Below are 13128 nucleotides of genomic sequence, written 5' to 3'. Positions count from 1 at the left end.
TATTCTTACTAACATGATAAAAATAAGTAATCCTACTATCAGGAGAGTATTCCTCTGAGATTAATCAATTAAGGCCATTGACATAATTAGCCTTTATAAATATCTATAATGAGCTTGTGCATCGAGCAATTATGTTTATGATTACTTTCCTAGCAGGTGAGGGAACAAAATAGCCCATCTTTTATTGATTGTTATGTCACAGCTGTGAATTATTTTTCAAGATGAGGCAGGTATTTGGAGTGCAAAGTATGTGGGAGAGACAGATCATCGTCTATCACATTCGTCACCGCGAATGTTCTTGCCTCTCCAAACCTATAAGAGTTTTCAATTATGCGCAACACCTTCCTCCCTGCAGATCATCTCCCAGGGTGCATCAGTCGATCATCGCCAATATTTGCTGAGGGTAACATGACATGCTTCTTTTCAAACACGTCATGCTGGGGAGTTTCTCAAGCAAGGCTCATTGTGTTAGCGGCATAGTACATAGGCATTCTGTGGGAGGGTCGGAAAGGAAGTAAATATTCCTTGTCCAGTGTGGCTCATAAGGGTTGATATCTGGCGAAATGAAGAGGCACTTGTGACGGGAGGCATTGGTTACCCTCTAACTTTACACAGCCCTCTCCACCCAGTATTCAAGCTAACTGCTTTATGTGACCCCCCCGAAGGATTGGTCATCGCCGCTGTGACGAGGATGTCGCAGCTGCTCAAAGAGTTGCCCGACCCCACAGTCACAGGCTAGCGGAAGTATGAGCTTAAATCAAGATTAACTTCAGCTCCCCGTTTACAATACAAGCCCTTCTCAGCAAACATTCTTATAGAATATGAAAGTACAGGCAGTGAAAGAGCAAGGAAATTTGCTTGTTTGCAATTCTTGAAGATTAGGGAATAGGGGAATGGAAGCAATATTAAGTTCTGAAACTGAATTATACATACATAATATTTATGCATGATCACACTTCTGACTTTAAGCATGTTCATTGATGAATTTAAGTAAGGATTAAAGGCTTACAGTCTTTGATATATTTCTACTGTTCTGTAAACCATGATGATGCCATTGAATTCATGTGACATCTAAGGCTCTGTATTTTAAGATTAATGAAATATTAATTCTTTTCATCTCAAAAGGCTCATGTTTCTGTTTGAGGTTTTAGGTTTTATATTTGTATTATACAGGTAGGTGCTTAGGTGAACATGTACTTGTATTCACAAACAAAATTCAATTCTTTAGATTTTCACATTTGAAAAAAACAAAAAAACAATCACAATGACAATAATATATGAAAGAGAAATAGCAAGTATAAAACATAAAAAAATCAAATATGGTGGGATTTGCAAAGGCCTCAGGCCTATTAATGGCAAACCCCATTACTAATAATATAAAATGTCTATATGTACATTTATATGAACAAACAAAGAAATTCACAAAACAAAAACATTATTTTGTAAAGTTTTTTAAAGGCACACAAACTAGTTATCAAATGATAACGATTTGATAACATGTAGTTGCAAGGTAAAAAGGTTTATTACATTATGACAAACTCATTATTCTTCACTATTGTTTTGTGACTTTTGCCCTACATTTATGTCTTGCACAAATCTGTGTACATGTCGTCAACCTGGAACCGTTCCCATTGAAAAGGGGGCAATCTGTTGAGGAACATGCTTTTCTGCAATTCACTGGGCATATCACTTCTCCACTCTCTCATGAAGTGTCGATGGATCGAGGCTTGTTGAATGCCCAAGCACACTCACGATTCTGGAGCCCAATTACAGCGATTACCGATGGTCTTTTTTCCCCTCCTTTTTCTTTCTCCTTTACTCTTCCGTGCTTCTCTCTGTCACGCTTGAGTCTAGTTTTTGCGGGCGTTTGTAGTTTGGGAGATATTGATCGGCTAGGGTGTGGGATAAGATGACATTTGAATGGAGGTGCTATTAAAAGTTTAGCAGGTATGAAAGGGCTTTTATGTTGATGCTACAAGTGTTGTTGGGTAGGCTTGAGGAAAAGATTGTGAAATGTTTGTGACTCCTGACTCGCGACAATGAAAGATGCGTGGGTTTGGTCAGAGGTAGTTTTAACCATGAATATTTAATAATGCTTGCTAGCATGATGCTTTTAATCAGTTGGATACAATATCCTACAGATGAATTTCAAAATGTATCATGCTCATGAGAGGACTGTTTTTTATAATATTATTCAAAGAGAATCTGGCTGTCAGCTCTGAAAATTATTGTCAGATTTTTTGAGAGATTGCTAGCAAGAGATTGACATGTTTCTCTATACTTTCCCTATCTTTAATTAAAAAATCATGATAACTTTCATTTTTGCATACGGTAGTATTTTCATTTTTTTCTTCACATGAAGTGTCAAAAGAAATCGCTTTGATCAAAGTTTAAGAATTACAAAGTTTTTCTCACCACTAAATGATTTTAATTTAATGAGATCTTTTTCAGGTTAATGAGACAGCCAATATTTATTTGATAGTATTTCCATAATCTTGAGACATAGTGATGTGGTTAGTTTTGATAGTTCATCCTTTTCCTATTTCTTTTTTACTTGTTCCCTCAGATTCTGGATCGAGACTCCATCCGTCTCCACCCCACACACCACCAGGTTCCTCCCTGAGACATTCTCCTGCCATCATCGATGATGAAGATGATCCACGCCAATCCCAGAATGCATCTCCCGGTCATATCACCAAGGTTTCCATGCGATCAGCATCCCGCTCGTCAGAACACAACCTCAAAACATGATGGGTCTTCAAGATGGTGTCATCGGGAAGAGGCGAAGCTGACAAGGTGCTGTTAACCCATTCTCCCCTGGATGTGGTAGTTATTGTATTACACCTATGGAATGAGAGAACTCAGCAGTCACAGGATTAAATGACTTTGATATAATTTTGATTTGAACTTCACAGATTGAACTCTTGTTATTCTGGTCCATAATGTAAATCATGGGTCTAATCACATCAGTTAGATGCATGAATGCAACATCCAGACTTTCAACTTTATGAAGGGATATATAGATCGAGAGGGGGAAGGAGGGAGGGAGAGAGAGAGAGGGGGGAGGGAGGGAGGGAGGGAGGGAGGGAGGGAGGGAGGGAGGGAGGGAGGGAGGGAGGGAGGGAGGGAGGGAGGGAGGGAGGGAGGGAGGGAGGGAGGGAGGGAGGGAGGGAGGGAGGGAGGGAGGGAGGGAGGGAGGGAGGGAGGGAGGGAGGGAGGGAGGGAGGGAGAGAGAGAGAGAGACAAGAGGATATGATAAAACCATGAAGTTTCTGTGTGCTCAAGATTTACTGCGTACACACCACACTGCAGTGTGTCAACAATCTTTATACCATGAATGAGGAACTTTATATGGAAAAATAAGAACAAAATCCTTTGCCTTTCAACAACTATCAAAAGCATTGAACAACCTTGCCTCATGAAACATTCAATCGTTGATTAATATTACTCAGAAATTAATAGATCAAACCAGAGGGTAAGCAACTGGGGCTATACCAAAAGCCCACAATTTTTCACCTTGATAAATGTTATACGTAAATGTTCAAGACTGTGTCAATCTGTTGGATACAATTTGAGTTTGGTTTATTATGCATCTTTCATTAGCTCTAGCTCAAGTTATTTTGGGCTTTTTATTCAATAATGATCAATCCAAATCATCAAATTGTTATCTATCATTTCTATTTTCATGGCAATTGCCACAATTACATGTACAATGCACAAGTGTTAATTGGTATACGTGAAAGGCATGTTCAGCTAATTCAAGGATGAAAATGTTGGTCAATTAGATTGTGATTAAAACTCCATCATGTTATGTTCCAAACGAAAAGAGTATATTGTTCAAAGGTTATGTAAGCCTTATGTCTTTCATTGTACAATATGTATATGCAAAAATAAAGTATTCAATATTGCCATGTTGAGAATCCATCCAATTTATTTCCAAAAAAATTGCCTAAGATAAACATATTGATGAGTAATTTAAAATGTACAGGTTGTATATATGTATAAATAGATAAATATAGATGTACAAACTAGTTTCAAGTCTAAGCAAACAGAGGTGATATTTTGATTGATGAATTGATAACTGTAAATGATAATGTTTTCACCTTATAATCAGCTGGGCAGTGTTTCATAAGCTGTCACAAGCTGATAACCCACTGAACACGTGTATTAAATATAACATTCATTTCAGTGGGTTGTCCGTGAAATTGTTTTCATGATGAATTTGTCAAACGACCCATGGTTCTCAAAGGCCACATTAATGTGATAACCTAGTCACACCCCTAAACTGACTCTGAACCGCCAGTTCAATGCCGGGCAATATCATGGCCATTTAGGCTATCGTTGGTCTGGTGTCAGTCTGGCCTTCGTAACCGAGGCATGAGACCCATAGGAGAATATTAAGTCTTTCTGGAGCTAGAAGGGCACTACAATCTCTGAAAGTACAATGCCCTTCTGGCTCTCAGCAGATTATATAATTGCTTTTAATATGATGACAATATGTGATATCTATAATTGAATTTGAGTCTCATGTTCAAAAGTTACAAATTGAACTTTAATTTATGCAAATGTATTTTATCAAATCATGATATATATATTGTGAACAACATGATGTGATCAATGTAGATGAAAGTATTATTAAAACAAAGTAAAAACTATTTCAGTGCATTACAATTCTGTTTTCCTTATTTTGAAAATCGTTGAAATTGTTTCTTTTTCCAGAAAACATTTGGGATATATATTTTTAAACACCTAGTATATCAACATAAACCTATCTTCTAGGTATAACTTAATTTTAATTTCCAAGAGAGACGGGAGAGAAATAGAAAGCGATAGACAGAAGTAGAGAGAGAAAAGAGAAACAGAGAGAGAGAGAGAGAGAGAGAGAGAGGGTGATGAAAAAGTAGTAAAGTAGTAGACTGGTCTTCCTTACGGTCAAGGAAGGATACAACAAACAAGACTTGAGAAATGCTCTCTGCAGGAGAATTGATCATGTTTGTTTTTCCCTTTTAACCTTCATGACGAACTTAGTATGCCCTCCAATCCCCGTAACATAACTTATGACCAGTATTCTATCGTCATGAAATGAATTAGGAGAGTAAAGCGGCAAGGTCATTCTTCAGAGAGTTAATGACCATTAATTGAACACTCATTTCGTTAATGACCTTTGCCTGCCAATCACACATTAATTAAGAAAGAAGCGTTATTACTTTACGTCCCTGAATTATAGGATTTTTTGAAACCTTTCCAATATCACTACGGCAATACTTTTAATGTTGATTAGTAATTATGATTCCATCCCGATGACAACATGATCCTGACAATGCTCACATCGAACGAGGTTGACCCCACTAGCTTTCTGATAAATTTGATATCACATTTTCGGATGAATTTTTTTTTAAAGTGATATTTGAAAGATTGTCAATCGTGCGAATAGGCCCATCTCTCTCTCTGATTGGACACCCACAATCAACTCCACACGAGGTATGAATCCGTCATGCATACGGGATCGTGCGACGGATCTTTTCGCCTAGATGGATAATGATGATTTTAGCGATGTTTGAATAAATTACGAGTTTCCGCTCCAGCCATAAAGCTAATCACGCTTATGAATAACCTGTCAAGGTCCTGTCGGCTTCTATTTACCACCAGTGGTGTAGTAGCGTATAATAGGCCCTGGAAAGATTGGGGAGGGGAGGGGAGGGGGGAGGGGGCACCGGTCTTAATCGCATAAAGAAATACAAATTTACAAGGCTACTCAGTACTGATTACAGGGAGGGTTGGGTATGTAGTCCAGGTGTATCCTCTTCTTTCACTGTTCCCCTTTCCCTATTTTCCTTTCTTTTCTCGGGTTTTCTCACTCGTTTTTCTTCACCACATGATGAGGGGAGGGGTGGCACGTGCCCCCTGTGCCTCCGTCTCCGCCCCCTGTAGCTACGCTACTGTTTACCACGAACGCCACACGAACGCAACCCAAAGATTGTAGACCGCCTTGTTTGTTGTGTCGTTGCAAGGCACTCTTGACAAGTGATTAAACAAAATAGTATACAAATATTCTGTTAATTATGAGTTGAATGAACAGGGTATAGACCTATACATGCACGACAGGAAGGTTTGGGCGCCTGCCCTGATGTACGTGATTGCGTGTAAGAGAGCATCGAGGCTCTAGGTCTATGTATTATAATGTATTTATACCAGCCATGTCTTCTGATAAAAGACATTGAATGTTCTTTCAAGGTGCTCACGACAACAACACAGAACTAGGGTAGGTAAAGATAAGCCGAAGGGGGGAGAGAGAGAGAGGGAGAGAGTAAGCGAGAGAGAGAGAGAGAGAGAGAGAGAGCGACAGAGAGGGAGAGAGAGAGAGAGCAAGAGGTAGAAATACCAAGAAATGTAAGTTAAATTGTAATATAGATTTTTAAAAGATAAAGGTAAACGGGAAAAAATGCGTATATTCTCACCGTGGGATAAGAATAGAAGAACCAAAAGAGAGAGAGAGAGAGAGAGAGTCTAGAAAAATGCGCTTTTTAATTGAGCATATTTCTGCTAGATTGGGTGCGACGATTACAGATAATCTACATAAAGTAATTTGGAAATATTATCAATCTAACGGTGCCCATCCAAAAAACTTACATTTTTTCACTGACTTAGTTTTGAGAATGTAAAACATTTAGAAGTGGTTCTAAACGCGACGATTGTGGTGTTATCACGAGGTTAGGAGTCTTGTTTGAGTTCAGCTAGAGGTAACTATGTTGATCATTATTAAAATGACTAAATTGGTCTCCAGCATTACTTTGATCACAAAGTTACAGTATAACTTTTCCAGTTCTTTTGTTCCAAGTCACCCCGCTTACTGGATGTAATTTTGTCTGCCGAGTGAAAAGGTGACTGAACTTTCCTGAGGGACTAAAAGATGTAGGATGCACTTTACTGAAAGAAAGGATTAATTACGTCTAAAATTTATGAGGCGTGCAGTTTTTGAGTGATCATTTTTGTGTGCATGATCGGATGGTTTAAGCCGGTGATTACAGACAACTGATACATACGCAATTAAAAATAATTGTAATCAGTATAATGCTCTGACTTGTAATCCCTACTCTTTTCATGTGCCGTATCGTGTAAGGTTGAATGCAGTTCGTACTTCCTTGATTTGACCTAAATGGCGTATCAAGCACAAGGGCGGACCGGCCTAAATTTGCCTCACCCTACCCCTCCCTTTGAAGGCCCAGGACGAAATCAATAAATCTCGCAGTGGCCCAAACGAACACGGGGCTGCCCATGCAGATACACCCTCTATCGGTGTATTGGTACGCCACTGCATATTCCTGTCTGCTCGAGTCTTGATGTGAAATGGAATTCTTCTGGCTCCCCTTTGACGATCCAATAACCATTAAAAAATCCTATGCAAAATTGATACAAGATCTGTGACTCTAAACGTTTCTCTACGTTAAAGGTAGTGGGTCGATACATTACCAATCTTCAGGTAGTGTCTACAGGGATGTAGTCAATAGGATTCCGAAATTGTTTCTAAGCGATTTTTATGACAATAAATCAAGGGTGTCCTCAATGTCTAACATGTCAAGAATGAACAATATAGATACAATTTTTCACGCTCTAAAGCGATAGGTATATATCAAAATGTATCTTTATTTTTGTTTTCTATAGGTGTGTAAGGCCATTAGTTTGCCATATTATTGCCTTTAATATATCTTCATGTTATGCGACGATGCGAAGTATTTGTTACCGTATATTCCCGATCATGACACGCCATTTTATCACTTCGGCAATTTTGAATTTCAAATCAATGAAATATTACCTTTAATAAGAGAGAGAATCAAGGGATAGATATCCATCGTGCTTGATTGATTTCCTTCTTTCTCCCAGACACACTGCAGAGCACACGTACATGCGATCGGTCTGATTAAACACAGTTTAGAGGCTCTTCCAACTGCATCAGACCCTGTCTATACTGCATTTTACTTCGACTTTATAGTCCTTGTTTATGAATTTAATAAAGATTATTCTGTATATCCACGCACTCTGAACCGTATGGAAAGCAAACTTTCTCTAATTACGGCTTGATTAAACTGATTACGAGGTCAGTAATATATCATTGAATTATTATGAATATTATCATTATTAATGTACGAGCTTATATTGTGATCTGCCCATTTGTATATAAAAACATATTGATGTAATTCATTAATACCCAAACCGACTGCAATGCTTAAGTTCCTACAAGAAAATTACGAGCTTTTTTTTTTATAGATAATCTTATGTACCCCTTAGAAGAAAAAGAAAGGAAGGTGGGGTGGTTGATAGAGAGTGATTACGAGTCCGAATGGACATGGCGTGTGAGAGTCTGATAAACATGATGAAGAGTTGCACATTCAAAGCTGAACCATCATCTCTATGATCTTCAATACAGGTCGATTAGCAGAAGAAGATCGTCTCTGATAGGTGTAAGAAACTCGGTTATTTGGGTAGTGGGGTAGCTAGGGGCAAGCGCGAACATGACGCCCCCTGTTTATCAATGGAATGGCGAGGAAAAAAAGGAAACAAGAGAGAGAAAGAGAGAAAAGAAACGAATGGAAGGCATCATGAAAAGAAGATGGCACAACGCCCCCCCCCCTCCTCTTCCACGCCATCTACTCACTTCACTTCCTTGTTCTTTTAAATGTTATTCCTATATATTTATATCGCCCCTCAATAGCTGGGCCCACGCTACGCCAATACATTTAGAATTTCACTCTTTGCATTTCACAATAATATTGGGGAAAATGCATCATTATTGTGAATGTTTACGTCATTGCATTCAAAATTGTTAACATTATATTATTAATCGATACATTTAATAGCAGTAAGGAGAAGTATCAAAGCAAAGCCAAAGATAAAGCTCAATATTCTTCATGTCTTTTCTCTATTCTCTCTCTCTCTCTCTCTCTCTCGTATCTAAGCGCATAGAGACAATTTTGTAATATGCGCTATATAAGAATTGAACATTATTATTATTATATTATTATTATTGTTATAAAATACATCAAATATAAAACGGAGGTTTATGTAACATTTTCAACCTTCAATGGGGGTTTAGATATAAGGGGAAGGTCGAAATCCATAGAAAATCATTTGACAGGCCCTTATTTTTAAATCGAAGACGAAGTCCTTTAGTCATGTTAGTATAGATGTTTATATTTGGAGGCAAGGGCGTAACAAGGGTATAAGTATGGTTGTCTACAGGATTGGTAACAAAAGTGTAATTTTGACTTATGCCCCCCCCCCCCCCCCATCCTCCTCATTGTTATGGGGGCGACATTGGTGAGATTACTAACGATCTTTGCGTCTTGATGAAGTGCTAGGATATTGAATAAAAAGAAACCTTACATCAGTAGTCATTGTATATAATTATGTTGGCAAAAGAAAAATGACATGAACATTTAAATGGAGTTTGAAGTAACATGTTAACATCTACCAAAGATCTGTATGTCATTTAACATTCTAAATGTCAAATTAATTACAATTACTATTGATGTATTTTTTTGAGATTTCAGAAAACACAATGTTTTAATTTTGAGATTGAAATCCATCGGATGTATAGTGGCCAGGCTAATTTCAATAACTGTACTAATATTTCCCATCTCAAATTATATAGTTTTTGTGTTATGCGTACCATATTAGAAGAGAGTCCTGCTCAATGATGACACACTTTTTTTAGTATAAAACAATTGTGATTCTCTCTCTCTCTCTCTCTCTCTCTCTTTCTTTCTCTCTCTCTTTGTCTCTCTCTCTCTCTTTCTCTCTGTCTCTCTGTCTCTGTCTATCTGCCTCTCTGTCTGTCTGTCTGTGTCTCTATCTTTCTCTCTCTTTCTCTCTCTAGCTTGCTTTCCTTCCCCCTCTCTCTTTCTCTCTCTAGCTTGCTTTCCTTCCCCTTCTCTCTTTCTCTCTCTAGCTTGCCTTCCTTCCCCTTATTTCTCCCTTTCTCTCTCTAGCTTGCTTTCCTTCCCCTTCTCTCTCTCTCTCTAGCTTGCTTTCTTTCCCCTTCTCTCTTTCTCTCTCTAGCTTGCTTTCCTTCCCCTTCTCTCTTTCTCTCTCTAGCCTGCCTTCCTTCCCCTTCTTTCTCCCTTTCTCTCTGCTAGTGATGCAGTTCTTATTCGGTGCGCTCTCAAAGAGCCTTGAGGGAGGTTTCATTTTGTTGGTTTGTTTCTTGACATAAATTATGTGAATTAAACCAGAGCTATTGAACTCTCAAAGAATTATTCCCCCATCAAACACTTCAGAATCTTGTCTTGTATTATAAATAATTCTTAGAATCGAATAGCTGAAATTTGAAAAGATAAAGATCCAAATAAATGCGTTAATTAAACGAAAATACAACCTCAAAATACAAGCATTCTAAACTAAAGCAGACAATCTGAAAAACAGACTGATGTAAGTTTGAAGGAAAATGGACAAGTATATATATATATATATATATATTCTTAAAGTTGTAATCATTATACATATGCACACTTAAATTGGCTGAATCGGTATGTCACTCTGACGTATAGTGTCGGACAACTTTCCCAATTTTTCCTCAGGTGGGTTCTGTTTTAGAGGACCTATGATAATATCATATCTATTATATAATAGTGCCCCGAGGGAGAAGACTTAGGGGGAAAAAAATATGATATTTGTGTGCATGATAAACGGAAGAGTTATCCTTGACTACGTCACAACCCACTGACCAAATTATCATTTTGAGATTTGTATAGATATAGTGACGTCATATTTCAAACAGTCATAACTCCCTTATTATTGGTCCGATATATTTTAAATTTCGCCTTTCTATTTCTCTTATTTTTCCTGCTGTTATACACATGAAGTTATTACAAAGATTGGATTGCCCTTCATTATTGACATTTGCACAAATATATCTTTTGGGAAGAATATTTTGAACGAAGCTCCTCCGTTTCGTGAAGCTACCACCTGTGTTTCTAATAAAGATCCCTTTACATTTATTCAAAGTATTGTGCTGCAATTGTTTGTTTTTTATGTTGAGGAAAATATATTTTCAGATTTATTTGCATTATAATGTGTCTGTTTTTAATCATATCAATTGATGGTATATTTGTTTACGCCTAACTGTAATGCCCCAAGTATCTATGAATGTCACCCTTGTTTTGAAGGCATGATGCACAGAATGACATCAGCTATGTCGCTTGAGGGAACGGCTCCGGCCATGTCAAATCTCAAATGGCGAATCGTGTTGCTTTCCTTTTCTTTTCAAAAGACGTTTTCTTTCTCCGAAGCAATATTTAAAGAAGTTGTCCACGAATTCAGAGAGATGCGAAACGGAGAACTCAGAACCGTGAAACTGATATTTTTGGAGAATGTTGAGATTGTCAAACTGGTTACCCTTCCCCTTTTCTTTCGACATGAGTTGATATACATTTAAATGTATATCTAGTTTTCCCCGGCTGATATCTACTTCAGAATCTTAAACTCGTCTTAAGATTGGTATCAATTTTGACCTCTGGAACGCGATGAAAATCAAACTGAACTTGTATTGCTTTGTTTGCAGACTAAGTGGAGTATGGAAGTATTGACACTGCATGTTGGTAATTAATATTTTGTTGTTTTCTTGTTAATGACACGCTAAATTGATTTGCTCTTGTTTTAGATACAAAAAAGCAACCCCACACACGCATACACACACGCCAAAAGGTCTTTAAGTACATGGACCTATTTTTTAAAAATATTATGCATAAGTATGTATATTAAATAATGAATAGTCTGTTGTTTGCCGTTTGTTCCACCCTCTTTCTTCCTTTTTTCATTTCTACAATAATGACTATAACGATACTCTTTGTTGTTTTAATGGCCCATATATTGATGTTGTTTTGATTTCTTCAGCACCCCCACACCCAACGTTAGTGTACCTAACGGCTATACACAAGGGTGTCGATTTGTATCCGTGGTTGGGGGGATGATAGGTGCCACAATATTTCCGGCAATGGATCAAAGCAACCAAGAGGTAGAAGCGTGTGGCAAGTTGCACCCCCTCCCAAGAGCGGGTTGGGTGCAGGGAGGGGGAGTTCCCCCCTTCCCCGCGAAGCTCTGACGTTTCATTAGATTATTAAAGAAAGAAGACGATTCGATGTACCATTCTCGACTCTTAATCCTTTATGTTTGAATAAAATTCCCCTTCCTCCGCTCGTAGCGCGGAAGCTTTGACGTTTCATTATATTATTAAAGAAAGAAGACGATTCGATGTACCATTCTCGACTCTTAATCCTTGTTTGAATCACATTCCCCTTCCTCCGCGCGTAGCGCGGTAGCTTTGATGTTTCATTATATTATTAAAGAAAGAAGACGATTCGATGTACCATTCTCGACTCTTAATCCTTGTTTGAATCAAGTTCCCCTTCCTCCGCGCGTAGCGCGGAAACTCTGACGTTTCATTAGATTATTGTATTACGTTGTATCGTGTACTTTGACGTTTCATTTAATTATAACTCTTAATCCTAGTCTGAATTCAGTGGCCCCCCTTCCTTCCGCGCAAATCTCCCGGCAGTGCTTGTCGCAATAGCTTCTCGAAAGGAATTGTATACTACTGTTAGTGTTAACGGCCACTAAATTAGCCCCATTAGTGACTATACAAAATATTTGCTCTTCCTGGCTATTTGGGAATGTGTCAGTTTGCAACAGAAATGGAGAAACGCGAATTTGTTGAGAATCATGTGATATCACGAACATTTATAAATCACTTGTTTGAAATTGAAAATAAGTCATGGTTGGATTTTATTTGGGGAGGGGCTAGCGCCCCCAGTTCCCCCTCCCCCACTAGTACGCTAGTGACATAGGCCTACATCAGCTTTTCAATAAAACAAAAATAAGTTGTGACATAATAATATTTCTCCAAAAATGAAAAATGTTTTAGGAAATATCAGGAAATAAAATGAGTGAAAAAAATAAAAATAAAGATACAATGACGTGAATTTTAAAACGGGAGAACGGAAACAACATAACAACTAGTGAACTATCTTATAAGTCATACTAATGTCCAAAAATATTTCTCCTTGTCTCCGATCTCATCACGAATTCGACACAGAGTTCATTTATGTTTACACTGTCCAGGATTGTCTGATGTGC

The 13128-nt window shown here is 38.0% G+C and overlaps 1 protein-coding gene across 8 annotated transcripts in view; it reads left to right on the top strand.

Annotated features, from left to right (window-relative positions):
* The window catches only part of LOC588428 (interaptin), an 80220-nt gene extending 77156 nt beyond the window's left edge, over positions 1 to 3064 (top strand). For all 8 annotated transcript variants that reach the window (XM_030973192.1, XM_030973193.1, XM_030973196.1 and 5 more), the window contains one exon: positions 2567 to 3064. In XM_030973192.1, the coding sequence (XP_030829052.1) occupies positions 2567 to 2751 (185 nt within the window). In that variant the 3' untranslated portion in view covers positions 2752 to 3064. The remainder of the gene's footprint in view (positions 1 to 2566) is intronic.
* Positions 3065 to 13128: the final 10064 nt, after the last annotated feature.

This window comes from Strongylocentrotus purpuratus, unplaced genomic scaffold (genome assembly GCF_000002235.5).
Source record: "Strongylocentrotus purpuratus isolate Spur 01 unplaced genomic scaffold, Spur_5.0 spur5_scaffold_6, whole genome shotgun sequence".
Taxonomy (NCBI): Eukaryota; Metazoa; Echinodermata; class Echinoidea; order Camarodonta; family Strongylocentrotidae; genus Strongylocentrotus; species Strongylocentrotus purpuratus.
Note: the sequence above shows the minus strand (reverse complement) of the source record. Positions and strands in the feature narration are given on the sequence as shown.